Source organism: Heterodontus francisci, chromosome 37 (assembly GCF_036365525.1).
Source record: "Heterodontus francisci isolate sHetFra1 chromosome 37, sHetFra1.hap1, whole genome shotgun sequence".
Classification (NCBI taxonomy): domain Eukaryota; kingdom Metazoa; phylum Chordata; class Chondrichthyes; order Heterodontiformes; family Heterodontidae; genus Heterodontus; species Heterodontus francisci.
Genome location: NC_090407.1, coordinates 3347938 through 3366537, shown reverse-complemented (window position 1 = coordinate 3366537; position 18600 = coordinate 3347938). Strand labels below are relative to the sequence as shown.

The window sequence follows — 18600 nt, the reverse complement described above, 5'->3', positions numbered from 1 at the left end:
TGGCGGAGCAGACTTGAGGGGCCGAATGGCCGCCTTCTGCTCCTAATTTGTATGTTCATTAATGTACCTAGGTGACTGGGAGTCTCATGGTAATCTATCATATTGAAATAAAACATCATGTACAAAAGGAGCAGTCTTCAAAAATATCTGACTTCAGGGTGGTGGTTGGGGGGAGGGTTGGGGGGGGAGAGGGGCGAGATGGAAGATTCAGCAAATGGCGTCTAAATTTTTAATAATCACTCTACTGGGGGGCAAAATCTCAGTTATCACAGGTTATTAAAATCACTGATGGAATGTCACACTACGACAAATTACAAGTCTTAACCATATGGCTTTTGTGCAAATATTAATGGGTATTCGCATTTGAAATAAATTTGCATGAGTTAATTTTAAAATATTTGAGATTAGCTCTAATCCTTCTTCACTAGGTAATCTGCAGCAACCTTTCATTATGTGCTCTAGAGAATAGCTGAGGAGAGAACACATACTTCCAAGCATAATTACCTTCAAATGAATTAAGTACACTATTCAGGAAAATCACTGTAGAATTGTCCTTTGTTGTATGGTTCATTTGGTTTCAAGCTCCAGCCCTTCCATTGTTCCCTCCATTGTCACCAATACAAAGTGCGAGAAGTTGATGGATTCCATCTCTCAAAGATTGACACAATCCAGCTGGCTGCCTCCTGATACTTAACCCTGAATTCAGATCACCTCAACTTCTCACCCATCTCCTGCTCTGCCTCATCAGGTTCATAAGACGCACCTCCTGGGCACCTGACCTGCTCTCAATCTAACTCTTAACCACGGAACTATCCTTGGCCCAATGTCCTCTGATATTGTCAATGGCTCCCTTCCCTCAGAACTTGTTCTTCCACTTTTCAAAACTTTTACCATAGCACCTGTCCTCAAAAAAAAATCCACAGACCCTCCATGTCCTTGCCCCCTCCCTAATGTCCTTAACCTTTCTGCCTCCCAGTTGCATTCACCTCTGCATCAGTCCGTCCAAATATGTTTTGCACTGCCCTTGGCAAAGTTTGTAACTGTGCTTGTACTCCACGACTTTCTAAAGAGTTCAATGCTGCTACATCACCCTCAGTTAGTTCCTACCTATGCTAACATAGCTAGCACATCCCCTACAATAGCTTCTCCTCTCACTTCCACACAATTACATGCTCCCAAGATTTCCTACTTGTCCCCTGCCTATTTCTCATTTATATACTTTACTTGGCAACATCACCCATTAGCAAGGGCCAGTTTCTACATGTGAAGACACCCAGCTTTGCCTTTCTACTACTGTCAACTTCATAAATATTACTGTGCTGTCTGGAATTCTCTGGAACCTAGCCCCGGACTTAATTTCTTCTCCCTGCTGCCTGATAAAGTTCAATCTAATAGTGCACAACTGTGTTGTGTTTGACCCTAAGTAAAGCTTCAAACCGCACAGCTGATTTACCAAAACCACCAACGTTATCCACCTCCACTGTTACATAACATAGCTAACATAACAGGGCGGCACAGTGGCGCAGTGGTTCGCACCGCAGCCTCACAGCTCCAGGGACCCGGGTTCAATTCTGGGTACTGCCTGTGTGGAGTTTGCAAGTTCTCCCTGTGTCTGCGTGGGTTTTCTCCGGGTGCTCCGGTTTCCTCCCACAAGCCAAAAGACTTGCAGGTTGGTAGGTAAATTGGCCATTATAAATTGTCACTAGTATAGGTAGGTGGTAGAGAAATATAGGGACAGGTGGGGATGTTTGGTAGGAATATGGGATTAGTGTAGGATTAGTATAAATGGGTGGTTGATGGTCGGCACAGACTCGGTGGGCCGAAGGGCCGGTTTCAGTGCTGCATCTCTAATCTAATCTATGCCCCAACGCTCGAAAACCCTCACCGAGCCTTCATCACCACCAATTTGTCCAAAGTCTTCCTCACTGACCTCTACCCTACATAAATTCTGGTGTCTACTTCTGGTCCTGTTTCCTTACGACTTGTTCTTGCTGACTTTCATTGGCTCTATATGCCTGTCAAAATTTTCTTAGATAAATCTTTATATGGTTTAGCTGCTCCCTATCTTTGTATCTCCTCAGTGCCTGAAACAGACAGTAGAACTCAAAGAAGTCTCATCTCACATCTTATTCAATACAATCTTGAAATTATTTAATATTTTAATTGCCTAACCTGAAAAAAACATTTGATTATAGGGATAGGCACATTAAGCACAGACTTTTCCATGATCTTCAATTCCTTAAACTCAAAGATTTAAACGAATTCTACACTGAAACATGTAACGTTACTGAACATTATTTACTACAATACCTGCAGCTATATGATTAACTAGGCACCACGCACTACCCTTGAAACCAAACTAAATGTAGGATGTCTAAAGCTGTAAAAGGTTGGAATTTTATATAATATTTTTCCATGATTAAATACAGCATTGGCATATGGGCAGGTAATTAATAAACTAATGAACCAATGAACTATAAATTAAAATAAACAGTAGCATCTCTGGGAGAAAGACAAACATTCCAAATAACAGCCGTCACCATAAGTCTCATATTACAAGTTGTAACATTTTAATATGTTAGATTGGCATGCTGGTTAGTGAAATGTATGCACACAAGCAAAGGAGGGGAAAAGTGCTGATCTCACCCAACAGAGAGAAATCTTAATTGGTAAATCTCGCTTAATTTGCAATATCTTGAAAAAATACATCTTTTTTGTACTCCAACCATCTCCAGAAACTTGCATTTAGAATTAGAGATACAGCACTGAAACAGGCCCTTCGACCCACCGAGTCTGTGCCGACCATTAACCACCCATTTATACTAATCCTACACTAATCCCATATTCCTACCAAACATCCCCACCTGTCCCTATATTTCCCTACCACCTACCTATACTAGTGACAATTTATAATGGCCAATTTACCTATCAACCTGCAAGTCTTTTGGCTTGTGGGAGGAAACCGGAGCACCCGGAGAAAACCCACGCAGACACAGGGAGAACTTGCAAACTCCACACAGGCAGTACCCGGAATTGAACCCGGGTCACTGGAGCTGTGAGGCTGCGGTGCTAACCACTGCGCCGCCCTAATTCTGGCAGGTTTGATGCCATCTAAGTTAAATCATGGAATTTCATATATTGCAATATATTAAAGGAACTTAGAAAAGCTTGAAGAGTTGAACCAGAGTGAGATAGGGAAATAAATGGGTGTTGGAATACTGGAATTAGATATGTAGGGTTGTGTGCACATTCTGAATTAAAACTGAAAGCACACACAGCTAGTAAAAGTTAACAGTTTAGTTTCTGTAAAGTACATGTAAGAGCTGGACAGTGACTATCTGCAGACTAATTAGTGATCTGCAACATCACAGCCCATCGGAACTGCCCTCAACCAGCTTTCATACAGAGACACTTTCCATTGGGACTCACTGGGCAGGAACTTTGTCCCATCATTTCCATCCTCCCCAGTCCCAGGGCCAATGCCATTTCTTCCTACGGAATTGCTTCGGTTGACTCTTAGAGAGTGGAAAATCGGTCAAGGCTCCCATTTCTCACCGTGATGTAGAAAACCGGATTCCAATTGGGCTTTGTTGGATATAAAGTGTGGATACGTTAAGCTTTGGCTATGAGGTTCCTAGCAGTCAAATACGACGATAATGCAGAGTAGCAGGGGCCCAGGGAATCACACCTCAGTAAGGAATCAACACCTTCAGAAATGGGGAACAAAAACTGCAAATGAAACGTGATGAGAGAAAGGTTTTACAAACATAATTAGCATTGCTTCAATAGGACTCACGGGATTTCAAATGTTCTACTGAATAGATAGCATACTATACCTTTGGTAGAACTATTATTCCCTCCTTCATCCCCACCCCATTAACCCCACTTTCTCTATTGGGAAGATGTGACACCCCGAGACGTGTTCAGACAGAGTCAGTATTACTTCTCTGTTTACCTGACCATCAGTGTACTTAAATTATAAGTTTCTAACCAGTTTTTATTCTCCCTCCACAAAAAGACACGTGCTTAGTAATGACTTGTAGCTCTGCAATGGTAGAGATAACACAGAATAATGAATATATGTCAGCATACCACATAACCATCTAATCAGTCAGTTTGACAACATACTGGTACAAACTACTTAAATGATTCAAGACACCATTTACCAGTCATGCGAGTTTTATTTCTAGTATTCGTTTATTAATGTATCAATGTCATTCTACGGTGTACAGTAAAACCAGAATGGACATATTTTGCTTCCCACGCAATTTAGTTTTTCATTCCACGGCACTATCTCCAGACCAGTCCTTCCATGTGGAAATGCTGGCATCCTCAAACACTACAGGAGCAGACCAATGGCACAACTTAGAGTGCCAATTTCCAAAGCAAGTTTCTGTCACGGACTGAAAAGATGGAGTTGTAAAATGATAAAACTTTAAAAAAAAATAAACAAATTAGTAACTGTATGGAAGCTGTACTGTGCCAGTAACAGCAACTGGCCATTTTGGACAAGGTTGGCAGAATATTGCTGGATGAGTTTTGTTTCACAAACTGGAACAAATAATTTTCGTTGGAATACTTTACTCGCTCCTTTGACAATTAATAAGACTTCACCATTCACTTAAGCTTAAGTTTACATGTGCTGTCCAGAAGAGATCATGGATTATGGTTGAAGGCAATGCTGAAGAATGATTGAATAACCTGCTGTGACACCTCTGTAGTTGTACAGATGACACTGGATGAACATTAGCTACTTAGGTAAGATACCAAGGGTCCATGAAATGGTACACCAGCCAAAACCAGCAGCTTCAGGAGAGAAAGAAGTAGATGGTAAAACAAACTGCAAGAAAAACCTAAAAGTAAAGTGCAAAATTGTGACTTAAGATTGTGTGTGGGGCTATCGGATTACAGTTACATTATGGACTTCCACATTTAAGTCAGTTTTGGCTGGGTAAACAACCTTCAGGTTCCCCTCCACATCCACAACCCGCACTTGTTTCACAATCAGTTCAGGACTGGCTGTCTTAATCGAGGCCAGATCCATCACAGGTTCCAGTTCTTCTGTTTTGTCATTGGTCACTTCAATCTCGTCATCAGATACTGACTCCTGCTCTTGGTTTTCAAAGGTGAACTTGTTCAGTTCTGCCATTCGCTGTATTCAAAAAAACATGTAGGTTAAGGCTTATGGTTGTCTGCACAAAATATAACATTTCAATGAAGTTCACTAAATTATACCTGAAAGCATTCTAGATTGTTCCCAGAGTGCAGAAAACATCCAACCAACCAAAATAACAAACAAACATGGCCATCATTTTTGCATATCATTTTTCAGTGTTGGTTACACTACGAAAATATTAAAGAAAATTGATTTACCACAACATGAAACAGTATGGAACTGTAGTTTTTCTTTCCCCTCCCTACAGGGACATTAAAGTTAATGGAAGTACTCCTATCATCACGCTGGCTGTAGTGAGCTCTGACTGAATTGAACCTGGGACCTTGTTGGACTGTACAACTCACTGAGCTTTTCTGATCAGTGCTATCAACTGAACTATCAGATCCATCCTGATCAGCATTCATACATTTTTAATTGCATCTCCTGTGGATCAGTATCCTTAATACAGCAGTATACTCTCAAACTGATCCCTTCCCGTACCAGTGACACTGGAGACAGATTCTCCAGTTTCCTGAAATACTTTTCATGCACAGTTGCTGGAAATCTTAGTACCAGCAATCCAAGCTAGAAAAATCAAACCTCTGGACTGAGGTAACAAGAACTATTACACAAACACAGTGAAGGAAGGATTTGTGAATCATTCCAAAAATCCTGAGGAAGAACACTTAAAAACTGGGAGGAAAAAAATCTATTGGTGCTTAATGCGCACATGTTTTTAAAGGAAACTTCATAATTGTGGTTAGGATTGCTGTACCTCCCCAGTCGGGGGTATGGTACATATAATCCAGCCAACCCAAGAGCTTCATTGGCCTGTGTGGCTCTTACCTTCCGGGAGCAGAGCGGACCTGTGGGGAGAACGCCGAGAGCGGAGCCTATAAATCGAACCAGAGGATCGAGGCGGGATAGAGAGGGAGGCAAAAGGGGTGGAAGAGTTGCATTACTGGTCAAAGAGGATATCACAGCTGTGCTGAAGGAGGGCACTATGGAGGACTCCAGCAGTGAGGCAATATGGACAGAACTCAGAAATAGGAAGGGTGCGGTAACAATGTTGGGGCTGTACTACAGGCCTCCCAACAGCGAGCGTGAGATAGAGGTACAAATATGTAAACAGATTATGGAAAGATGTAGGAGCAACAGGGTGGTGGTGATAGGAGATTTTAATTTTCCCAACATTGACTGGGATTCACTTAGTGTTAGAGGTCTAGATGGAGCAGAATTTGTAAGGAGCATCCAGGAGGGTTTTCTGGAGCAGTATGTAAATAGTCCAACTCGGGAAGGGGCCATACTGGACCTGGTGTTGGGGAATGAGCCCGGCCAGGTGTTTGAAGTTTCAGTAGGGGACTACTTTGGGAATAGTGATCACAATTCCGTAAGCTTTAAAATACTCATGGACAAAAACTAGAGTGGTCCTAAAGGAAGAGTGCTAAATTGGGGGAAGGCCAACTATACCAAAATTCGGCAGGAGCTGGGGAATGTAGATTGGGAGCAGCTGTTTGAAGGTAAATCCACATGTGATATGTGGGAGGCTTTTAAAGAGAGGTTGATTAGCGTGCAGGAGAGACATGTTCCTGTGAAAATGAGGGATAGAAATGGCAAGATTAGGGAACCATGGATGACAGGTGAAATTGTGAGACTAGCTAAGAGGAAAAAGGAAGCATACATAAGGTCTAGGCGGCTGATGAAAGACGAAGCTTTGAAAGAATATCGGGAATGTAGGACCAATCTGAAACGAGGAATTAAGAGGGCTAAAAGGGGTCATGAAATATCTTTAGCAAACAGGGTTAAAGAAAATCCCAAAGCCTTTTATTCATATATAAGGAGAAAGAGGGTAACTAGAGAAAGGATTGGCCCACTGAAGGACAAAGGAGGAATGTTATGCTTGGACTCAGAGAAAATGGGTGAGATTCTAAACGAGTACTTTGTATCGGTATTCACCGAGGAGAGGGACATGACGGATGTTGAGGTTAGGAACAGATGTTTGATTACTCTAGGTCAAGTCGGCATAAGGAGGGAGGAAGTGTTGGGTATTCTAAAAGGCATTAAGGTGGACAAGTCCCCAGGTCCGGATGGGATCTATCCCAGGTTACTGAGGGAAGCGAGAGAGGAAATAGCTGGGGCCTTAACAGATATCTTTGCAGCATCCTTAAACACGGGTGAGGTCCCGGAGGACTGGAGAATTGCTAATGTTGTCCCCTTGTTTAAGAAGGGTAGCAGGGATAATCCAGGTAATTATAGACCGGTGAGCCTGACGTCAGTGGTAGGGAAGCTGCTGGAGAAGATACTGAGGGATAGGATCTATTCCCATTTGGAAGAAAATGGGCTTATCAGTGATAGGCAACATGGTTTTGTGCAGGGAAGGTCATGTCTTACCAACTTAATAGAATTCTTTGAGGAAGTGACAAAGTTGATTGATGAGGGAAGGGCTGTCGATGTCATATACATGGACTTCAGTAAGGCGTTTGATAAGGTTCCCCATGGCAGGCTGATGGAGAAAGTGAAGGCGCATGGGGTCCAAGGTGTACTAGCTGGATGGATAAAGAACTGGCTGGGCAACAGGAGACAGAGTGTAGCAGTAGAAGGGAGTTTCTCAAAATGGAGACGTGTGACCAGTGGTGTTCCACAGGGATCCGTGCTGGGACCACTGTTGTTTGTGATATACATTAATGATTTGGAGGAAAGTATAGGTGGACTGATTAGCAAGTTTGCAGACGACACTAAGATTGGTGGAGTAGCAGATAGTGAAGGGGACTGTCAGAGAATACAGCAGAATATAGATAGACTGGAGAGTTGGGCAGAGAAATGGCAGATGGAGTTCAATCAGGGCAAATGCGAGGTGATGCATTTTGGAAGATCCAATTCAAGAGTGAACTATACAGTAAATGGAAACGTCCTGGGGAAAATTGATGTCCAGAGAGATTTGGGTGTTCAGGTCCACTGTTCCCTGAAGGTGGCAACGCAGGTAAATAGAGTGGTCAAGAAGGCATACGGCATGCTTTCCTTCATCGGACGGGGTATTGAGTACAAGAGTTGGCAGGTCATGTTACAGTTGTATAGGACTTTGGTTCGGCCACATTTGGAATACTGCGTGCAGTTCTGGTCGCCACATTACCAAAAGGATGTGGATGCTTTGGAGAGGGTGCAGAGCAGGTTCACCAGGATGTTGCCTGGTATGGAGGGCGCTAGCTATGAAGAGAGGTTGAGTAGATTAGGATTATTTTCATTAGAAAGACGGAGGTTGAGGGGGGACCTGATTGAGGTGTACAAAATCATGAGAGGTATAGACAGGGTGGATAGCAAGAGGCTTTTTCCCAGAGTGGGGGTTTCAATTACTAGAGGACACGAGTTCAAAGTGAAAGGGGAAAGGTTTAGGGGGGATATGTGTGGAAAGTTCTTTACGCAGAGGGTGGTGGGTGCCTGGAACGCGTTGCCAGCGGAGGTGGTAGATGCGGGCACGATGGCATCTTTTAAGATGTATCTAGACAGATACATGAATGGGCAGGAAGCAAAGAGATACAGACCCTTTGAAAATAGGCGACATGTTTAGATAGAGGATCTGGATCGGCGCAGGCTTGGAGGGCCGAAGGGCCTGTTCCTGTGCTGTAATTTTCTTTGTTCTTTGAGGTTCAGTCTCTTACCTTCCGGGAGCGGAGCGCAGCGGACCTGCGGGGAGAACGCCGAGAGCGGAGCCTATAAATCGAACCCGAAAATCGAGGCCCAGTCTCTTATCTTCCGGGAGCGGAGCGGAGCTCTTACAGCATGCCGGAGTTTTGAAAAAAAAAAGCTAACAGTGACGTCACAGGAGAGCTGCAAGGTGATTGGTTGGTGAGTCACTGCTGTTAGGGAATAGCTCTAAATAGCTGGGTAAGTATCTCAGTTAACAAAAGTTTCAAAGTTTAAAATTTATTTCAAATATACTAAGTAGGTGTTTTTTTTTAAAGGGAGCTCTGTAGTAGCGAGGACCAGGGAAGAAGGGCCCTAGAGTAACTGATATTATTGGACATTAAGATCGTCCAGAAGGTTTAATTTAATTTAAAGGGTTAAATCATGGCAGGAAAGCTCAAAGCCATCGTGTGCTCCTCATGCTCCATGTCGGAAGCCGGGAACATTTCCAGTGCCCGGGACCAGCATGTGTGCAGGAAGTGTCTCCAACTGCAGCTCCTGGAAGCCCAGGTTTCGGAGCTGGAGCGGCAGCTGGGAACACTGTGGAGCATCCACGAGGTGGAGAGTATCGTGGATAGCATGTATAGAGAGGTGGTCACACCGCAGGCTCAGACTCCACAGGCAGGAGGGGAATGGGTGACCACCAGGCAGAACAAGAGGACCAGCCAGGCAGTTCAGGAATCTCCTGTGGCTATTCCCCTGCAAAACAGATATACTGCTTTGGATACTGTTGGGGGGGAATGGCCTCTCAGGGGAAAGCAGCAACAGCCCAATTCATTGCACCACGGTTGGCTCTGCTACAGAGGGGAGGAGTAAAAAGTGTGGGAATGCAATAGTTATAGGGGATTCAATTGTCAGGGGAGTAGATAGGTGTTTCTGTGGCCGCAAAAGAGACTCCAGGATGGTATGTTGCAGCCCTGGTGCTAGGGTTAAGGATGTCTCAGAGCGGTTACAGGATATTCTGAAGGGGGAGGGTGAAAGCCAGTGGTCTTGGTACACATCGGTACAAACGACATAGGTTAAAAAAAGGATGAGGTCCTAAAAGCAGAATATAGGGAGCTAGGAAGTAAGTTGAAAAGTAGGACCTCAAAGGTAGTGATCTCAGGATTACTACCAGTGCTAGTCAGAGCAGAAATAGCAGGTTATATCTGAAGAATACGTGGCTGAAGAGATGGTGTGAGGTGGAGGGTTTTAGATTCCTGGGACATTGGGACCAGTTCTGGGGGAGGTGGGACCAGTAAAAACTGGACGGGTTACACCTGGGCAGGACCGGAACTGATGTCCTAAGGGGAGTATTTGCTAGAGTGGTTGGGGAGGGTTTAAACTAAAATGGCAAGGGGATGGGAACCTTTGCAAGGAGTCAGAGGAGGGGGGATCAAAGACAAGAACAAAAGACAGTAAGGGGAATAAGAAAAGTGATAGGCAGAGAAATCAAGGGTCAGAATCAAACAGGGCTATAGTGAAAAATAGTGGGAAGGGGACAGGTAATGTTAAAAAGACAAGCCTGAAGGCTTTGTGCCTTAACACACAGAGCATTCGCAATAAAGTGGATGAATTAATCGCGCAAATAGATGTAAACGGGTATGATATAGTCGGGATTACGGAGACATGGCTGCAAGGTGACCAGGAATGGGAAATAAACATCCAAGGATTTTCAGTATTTAGGAAGGACTGACAAAAAGCAAAAGGCGGTGGAGTTGCATTGCTAGTTAAAGAGGAAAGTAACACAATAGTGAGGAAAGATATTAGCTCTGACGATGTGGAATCTGTATGGGTAGAGCTGAGAAACACTAAGGGGCAAAAAATGTTAGTGGGGGTTGTATATAGACCCCCAAACTGTAGTGGTGATGTTGGGAATGGCGTTAAACAGAAAATTAGAGATGCATGCGATAAAGGAACATCTGTAATTCTGTTAATCTGCATATAGATTGGGCAAATCAAATTAGTCACAATACCATAGAGGAGGAATTCTTGGAGTGTATATGGGATGGTTTTCTGGACCAATACGTTGAGGAACCAACTAGAGAACAGGCCATCCTAGACTGGTATTGTGTAATGAAAGAGGAATAATTGACCAACTAGTGGTGCGAGACCCCTTGGGGACGAGCGACCATAATATGATCGAATTTTTCATCAAGATGCAGAGTGACATAGTTGATTCTGAGACAAGGGTCCTGAATCTTAGTAAAGGAAACTACGAAGGTATGAGGCGCCAGTTGGCCATGACGGATTGGGAAACGTTACTTAAAGGGATGACGGTGGATAGGCAATGGCAAACATTTAAACAGCGCATGGATGAACTTCAACAATTGTTTATCCCTGTCTGGCACAAAAGTAAAACGGGAAAAGTAGCCAAACCATGGCTTACAAGGGAAATTAGAGATAGCATTAGATCCAAGGAAGAGGCATATAAATTTGCCAGGAAAAACAACAGACCTGAGGACTGGGAGCAGTTTAGAATTAAGCAAAGGAGGACCAAGGGATTGATTAAGAAGGGGAAAATAGAGTACGACAGCAAGCTTGCGGGGAACATAAAAACTGACTGTAAAAGTTTCTAGAGGTATGTGAAGAGAAAAAGATTGAAGACAAATGTAGGTCCCTTACAGTCAGAAACAGGGGAATTTATTATGGGGAATAAAGAAATGGCTGACCAACTAAATGCATACTTTGTTTCTGTCTTCACAAAGGAAGACACAAATATCATACCAGAAATGTTGAGGAACACTGGGCTTAGTGACAGAGAGAAACTGAAAGAAATCAGTATTAGTAGAGAAATGGTGTTGGGGAAATTGATGGAATTGAAGGCCGATAAATCCCCAGGGCCTGATGGTATGCATCCCAGAGTACTTAAGGAAGTGGCCCTAGAAATATTGGATGCATTGGTGGTCATCTTCCAAGATTCTATAGACTCTGGAACAGTTCCTACAGATTGGAGGGTAGCTAAGGTAACCCCACTATTTAAAAAGGGAGGCAGAGAGAAAGCAGGGAATTACAGACCAGTCAGCCTGATGTTGGTAGTGGGGAGAATTCTGGAGTCCACTATCAAAGATTTTATAGCAGAGCACTTAAAGAACAGTGGTAGAATCGGGCAGAGGATTTACGAAAAGGAAATCATGCTTGACAAATCTACTAGAATTCTTTGAGGATGTAACTAGTAGAGTTGATGAGGGGGAGCCAGTGGATGTGGTTTATTTGGACTTTCAGAAGGCTTTCGACAAAGTCCCACATAAGAGATTAGCATGTAAAATTAAAGCACATGGGATTGGGGGTAGTGTATTGCGATGGATAGAAAATTGGTTGGCGGACAGGAAACAAAGAGTAGGGATAAATGGGTCTTTTTCAGAATGGCAGGCAGTGACTAGTGGGGTACCGTAGGGATCGGCGCCAGGACCCCAGCTATTCACAATATATATTCATGATTTAGATGAGGGAACTAAATGTAATATCTCCAAATTTGCAGATGACACAAAACTGGGTAGGAGGGTGAGTTGTAAGGAGGATGCAGAGAGGCTTCAGGGTGATTTGGACAAGTTGAGTGAGTGGGCATGGCAGAAGCAGTATAATGTGGATAAATGTGAGGTTATCCACTTTGGTAGCAAAAACAGGAAGGCAGATTATCTGAACGGCTATAAACTGAGCGAGGGGAATATGCAGCGAGACCTGGGTGTTCTCGTACACCAGTCGCTGAAGGTAAGCATGCAGGTGCAACAGGCAGTTAAAAAAGGCAAATGGTATGTTGGCCTTCAAAGCGAGACGATTAGAGTACAGAAGCAGGGATGTCTTGCTGCAATTATACAGGGTCTTAGTGAGGCCACACCTGGAATATTGTGTACAGTTTTGGTCTCCTTATCTGAGGAAGGATGTTCTTGCTATAGAGGGAGTCCAGTGAAGGTTTACCAGACTGATTCCTGGGATGGTGGGACTGACATATGAGGAGAGATTGAGTCAGTTAGGATTATATTCGCTGGAGTTCAGAAGTGAGGGGGGGATCTCATAGAAACCTATAAAATTCTAACAGGACTTGACAGGGTAGATGCAGGAAGAATGTTCCCGATGGTGGGGGAGTCCAGGACCAGGGGTCATAGTCTAAGGATACGGGCTAAACCTTTCAGGACTGAGATGAGGGGAAATTTCTTCACCCAGAGTGGTGAACCTGTGGAATTCGCTATCACAGAAAGCAGTTGAGGCCAAAACATTGTATGTTTTCAAAAAGGAGTTAGATATAGCTCTTGGGTCTAAAGGGATCAAAGGGTATGGGGCGAAAGATGGAACAGGCTACTGAGTTGGATGCTCAGCCATGATCATAATGAATGGTGGAGCAGGCTCGAAGCGCCGAATGGCCTACTCCTGCTCCTATTTTCTAAGTTTCTATGTGGGCAGATTGAGACACTGATATCCAGAAAACATGTACACTCATTGGAAAACAAAAATTTGAAAGGATAGGAACAAACAAGGAATGCAATGGGACTAGGTGGAACACGGCAAAGTGGACTGCTGTTTTATAGAATCAGCACAGACACAATGGACCTAATGACCTCCTTCTATTCTATAAAATTCCATGATTCTTCCAACAATCAACGCTTATTACTGTCCGTGGGGTAGTATCTGTCATATGCTTAAGATTCTCCAAACAAGGGTGAGAAATCCATTAAGCTGTCTGTTTGTCCAATACAGAGAGCGCATACTCAGTTCCGACATCAATTTCCAAAGTCCGAGGAATGCAGGTGCAAGGATGACAACAGTAAATAGTGAAGCTACCAAACCATCATTCCTGTTAGGACACTTGCTTGCAGGATTATCTGGAGCCAAGTGGGAAGAATCCTAGCCCTCGTGACAGGCTGACATTTCCAGGACCCACTAATAAGCCAAGTTGCTCATCAATAGTGCCCTGGAATAGTGTGAAGTCGTCTAGCCTAAGTATTGGATTACTGAGTCTGCCATGGAGCACTGGCTTGTTTCCAATCTTCATTCATCTGACACATCATCATGGAGTTAACTCAATCCCAAAGAGACCATACTTACTGCACTTTTAAGTGGGAGAGTGCATTGAAACCATCCTCTCAACCATGCCATGGATAAACATCTCAGTTCACTGGTTGGTGGATCTCCATGAATTACCTGCTTCCCTGCAATTCAATAATGGTAGGCATGTACTGTACTGGTTTCACATCTCACCTCCAGGTGGCATCTCATTTATTTTGCCATGCTGCTGAAATCAGGGCCACCATTGGTGGCAGTGCAGTACAGTAAGCAATTGCGTTTGTGAATATTAAAACATACTATTAAATCAGGTGCATTGTTTTATGAAGTTTGTTTTCATCAATCTTCCATGACATACCACACACACCAGTCAATGGACTATTGTTCAAGAGAAGGCTTCCACGGGCACCTCAAGTTTTTTTTTGTACATAAAGGGGACAGCTAGCTTAACAAAAGCATGACCCCTTTAACAGGTTTCTACTGTCAGATGTTAATAAAACACATTGCTCTGGTTTTAGTGTTACAAAGGGCATAGTGCTCAATACAAAATGTACAGGACAACAATGTCGTACAGAATATGGCCTCTTACAATAGTTCAAATTATCAGTTTATAAATAATTCCTATATCCAAGCCTAAATGTATTCTTACACAAATTCTACCGAACTTGCATTAGACTATTTACTATCCATAAAAGACAGTTAAATACATTGAAAATGGCAAGTGATGTTTTAGAAAGTATATAGGTACTGCCGTCAAAGAATCTACTGTGATAAAAGCTCTAAAGAAGCATCAACACTTTGCTGAATCTTCAATTTTATTTTTCAGACTCTTTTCTCCAACAAACATCATCTATTGAGTTTGCTGCCCAGTTCTCAACACTGCTTAGTGATCTTGCTGGAGAGAGAATACCACATAAAATGTCTGACTTCAGCTCTTGCTAACCGAACTTCATTGATGGAAAGAGGTGAGGGAAGATTGAAGTTTCAGAATTTATAAATGAAAATAAGCAGATCAATTTTCTTTTTTTTAAATGCTGATCGAGGTTAGACAAGTTGATTTTTTGGAATGGAGCACTTTATTATTTTGGGCATCCACTGCCAGTGTCAAGAACATCTAGGTCAGCTACACCAAGTTCAGATTGAGGAAAAAAATACACTACTCTGACCAAAATACATCAAATCCAACTTACTATACTAGTGTAAATGATTTACTTCCAATAGCAGACATTGTTAAGGCCTCTCTCAGAAGTGCTGCCAAATTATTGCCAAATTGTGGACAGTCATATGCTGGGAACGAATACCCATCAGGCACTGGACTGAGGTTGCCAAACTCATATCATGTATGACCCTTAAAGGCACCAGAGAGGAGAGATATACACCCAGTCTGGGCTTAATTCAAATCCAGGTTTTAGAATTGAAGGGGCAGTGCTGTCAGTCACTGCACCACCCAAGCCCACCTGTTGTTTTCAAATTTAACAAGTTTATTTATTTTGAAGATTCTGCTGACAAGCTGAAGACTGAATCAATAAACGTTAGAACTTAACAAGTTCCTCCCAGCTAGGATGTTGCACCAGCAAAGACAAACCATAATTACTAAGCTGCAAAAACATGGAGCAGCTTATTAGAAAATTTAATCACAGAACATCAGTGGGTCAAATTTTGCTGGTGTTGTGGTCTTTCTGGAATGACATCATGCCAACCACTATGGGTGCATTTAAACTACAGCAGCACTGATGCTGCAGCTATGGTATACATACAGCCTGAAACTGGATCTGACATCGAAGCAAAGCAGTGAAATCTCCTGCAGAAGGCAGTCTCATTCCAGTTCAGTTTAGAATCAGGTTTACAATCCACAATTTGCATCACTGCAAAGTGGTTCCGGCTTTGTACAATATCAAACTTGTGCAGCATGAATGCACCATATATGAATTCTCTCCTACTGTGCACCATCGGGGCCTAAGAAATACATCAGTCCTTTCACTTTAATGAGCCTGGTACCCGATACAGAGAAACAACATGAGATGGAATTTTTTTTAGAGACTTGCCTACTATTATTTCATGCTAATGTGTGGTTAACAGAACATGGTGGTCTAATACTTACATAATTACCCACGAGACAATCTGACTGAACAAAGCCCTTTTACTGTTCAAAACCTACATACAATACTTATTAGCAATAGGTTAAAACTACAATAAAAGGGTTGAATTCTTTGGTGTAATAAAGACATCCAGTATTCTATGATGGGAGGCTGATTATATGCAGGAGCTGCTCGAATGTCATCGCTAAGGACTTTTGTTCGTTCATGACATTTCACCACGAACGAGTGTACAGTTATCCATTAGTCATTTTATGAAAGATATCCAAGTCTAAACTACATTTCAAACATATATTGGAGAGGACAAACCCATTGGTTGTGCTGCAAAATGATTTAATTGTGCTCATTCCTTCATCGCATTCATTGGAGGGTTATCTGATAAGAGCTGACATGCAGGATTGGCTCCTGTCTTTATCAGACGTAGTATCTTAGTGGGTCAACTGTGCCGTTAGCATCCTGAACCCCAGATAGTTAAAACTCAGCCAGAAGGAGAACTGAGTGTCTGCCAATGGCTGCATTCCTACACTGTAAAAGTATCTATTCATTGTCTAAACTCACACAAAAGGAGAGAGATTTCTGGTAGGGAAAAACCCAATATCCTGCTTTTGAAACCATGCAATATTCCTGCTAAGTTGCTTGGCTACACAGCAGACTGCAAAGTACCTGCAGGCTTAGTACTACGATAAATAACACGTATGTACAGCCATACAAAACATTTTTTTAAAGACTGCGTACTGAGAAAACTGGCTGTGCACAAGTAAATTTTAAGGGAAACATTGAAACCATGCTTAGCAAAATCTCCTAAACTAAGGAATCCATACTGTAAATTATGACTAATGATAAGTATAGATTCAATGTGTTGCTAGCAATAATCCCTAGTCCGTTTAAAACACATGGTTAACATGTGAGTAAGGATAAGTATAGACTTAACATGTAACCAGTAGCTACAGGACAAACAAAACAAAACAAACAATAAGCACCATTAGCTACATATAAATCTAGGAGGAGGTTTAAAGTTACTGACCACAATCAGGCGGTCCATCACGTTTTTGCAGGCCTGCAGGTTCATGGAACTGGTTACTTCCAAGAAAAGCTGACTGGTGTTTTTTCTAATCTAAAAACAAAATGAAATGTTATAGATCAATGTGAAAAATAAAACTCTACAAGGTGGAAAAAAGTTCTGAGGGAAGCTTTTGCACCCAAAATGTTAATGTGTTTGTTTTTTTACAGATGTTGATTGACTTGCTATGTTTTTTCTATTCTTTTTGTTTTGAAAAATAAACAACCAGCGCCAATCACATATCTGCACTCTGTAGTAATTAGGGATCTCAAAACCACCTGCCCTTTACTCTTAAAGCACTGAACAGTGCAGTAGCTTGCCTTCACGCACTGTTTCCAAAAGGTAAAAAAAGACATGCCTTTATATAGCCTCTTTCACGACCTCAGGACATCCCAAAGTGTTTTACAGCCAATGAAACACTTTTGAAGTGTAGTCACTGCTGTAACGTAGGAAATACAGCAGCCAATTTGCACACAGCAAGATCCCACAAACAGCAATGTGATAATGACCAGATAATCTGTTTTAGTTATGTTGATTGAGGGATAAATATTGGCCAGGGAACTGGGGAGAACTCCCTTGTTTATATTTCAAATAGTGCAATGGGATCTTTTACATCCACTTGAGGGGGCAGATGGGGCCTTGGTTTAACGTCTCATCCAAACTTTGACAGCTCCAACAGTGCAGCACTCCTTCAGTACTGCACTGGAGTGTCAGCCTTGATTTGTTTTGCTCAAGTCCTGGAGTGGGACATGAACCCACAACCTTCTGACTCAGAGGTGAGGGTGCTACTGGAGCCACAGTTGACCCTATTTATTCACACTAATTTTTCACAAAATTAAATTAAAAACAAAAACTTCCTTGGTTCTCCCAAAAGCTTATTAGCAATACACAGTAAATCAGATAGACAAGGAAGTAGCCAGGTTCAATTGCCAAGCTGCACGGAGTTAACCCCTCTCCACAGGGTGGTGATAGAGGAGTAAAAACTGGTCTCAATGCCCAAATAATAGAATAGGAAAACTTATCGGCCAGGCTTTCTACTCCTTATTACTATGTGGTAAAACCCATTGGAAGTGAATGTATGGGGACATTAGAGAGCTAAGCTGGGATGCAATGCACCTTCACACTCAAACAACCTGCTGACACTCTCAAAGCACATACTTGAACAATCACTGGGTTGCGGTACCAGAGGGTGACTAAAGTCTGTTAAAACACATCACAGGAAGGCAATAGCGTCTTCAGGAATGAAGGGGAGCAAATTGGTGAGAAAAGGAGGATTTTGTAACATTATCTCATTCCATTAAAAACAATATGAGCAGAAGATTGTAGAGAATAGTAAGTTCTGCTTCATCAGTACTTCTATACCCCGGGATGGGTTAACATCTTTACAAGTGGACATAAAACAACTCTTTTGTTCCATTATTTTCCTTATGCCAATCAAGTTGAGCGGCATTAGGTGCTTGGGAAGAGAACACTTCCCATTTCAGAGATCCTGTGTCAGCATCGAGGAGCACAGGTCAGCTGCAGCATGCTCTCCATAACCCAAACAACGTGCCCCAGCCACAATCATTTCCTGCATCAGCCATTCTGACATCTGAGTGAGACTGTCAATGGTGCCAGACTAGTAGTTT

General features: G+C 42.6%; 1 protein-coding gene across 1 annotated transcript in view; it reads right to left on the bottom strand.

Moving 5' to 3' along the window:
• Positions 1–4178: 4178 nt before the first annotated feature.
• The window catches only part of lrrc47 (leucine rich repeat containing 47), a 33653-nt gene continuing 19231 nt past the window's right edge, over positions 4179–18600 (bottom strand). The window contains exons 7-8 of the mRNA XM_068016763.1: positions 16937–17026; positions 4179–5152 (exon numbers count right to left, since the gene is read on the bottom strand). Of these exons, the coding sequence (XP_067872864.1) occupies positions 4898–5152; positions 16937–17026 (345 nt within the window). The 3' untranslated portion in view covers positions 4179–4897. The remainder of the gene's footprint in view (positions 5153–16936; positions 17027–18600) is intronic.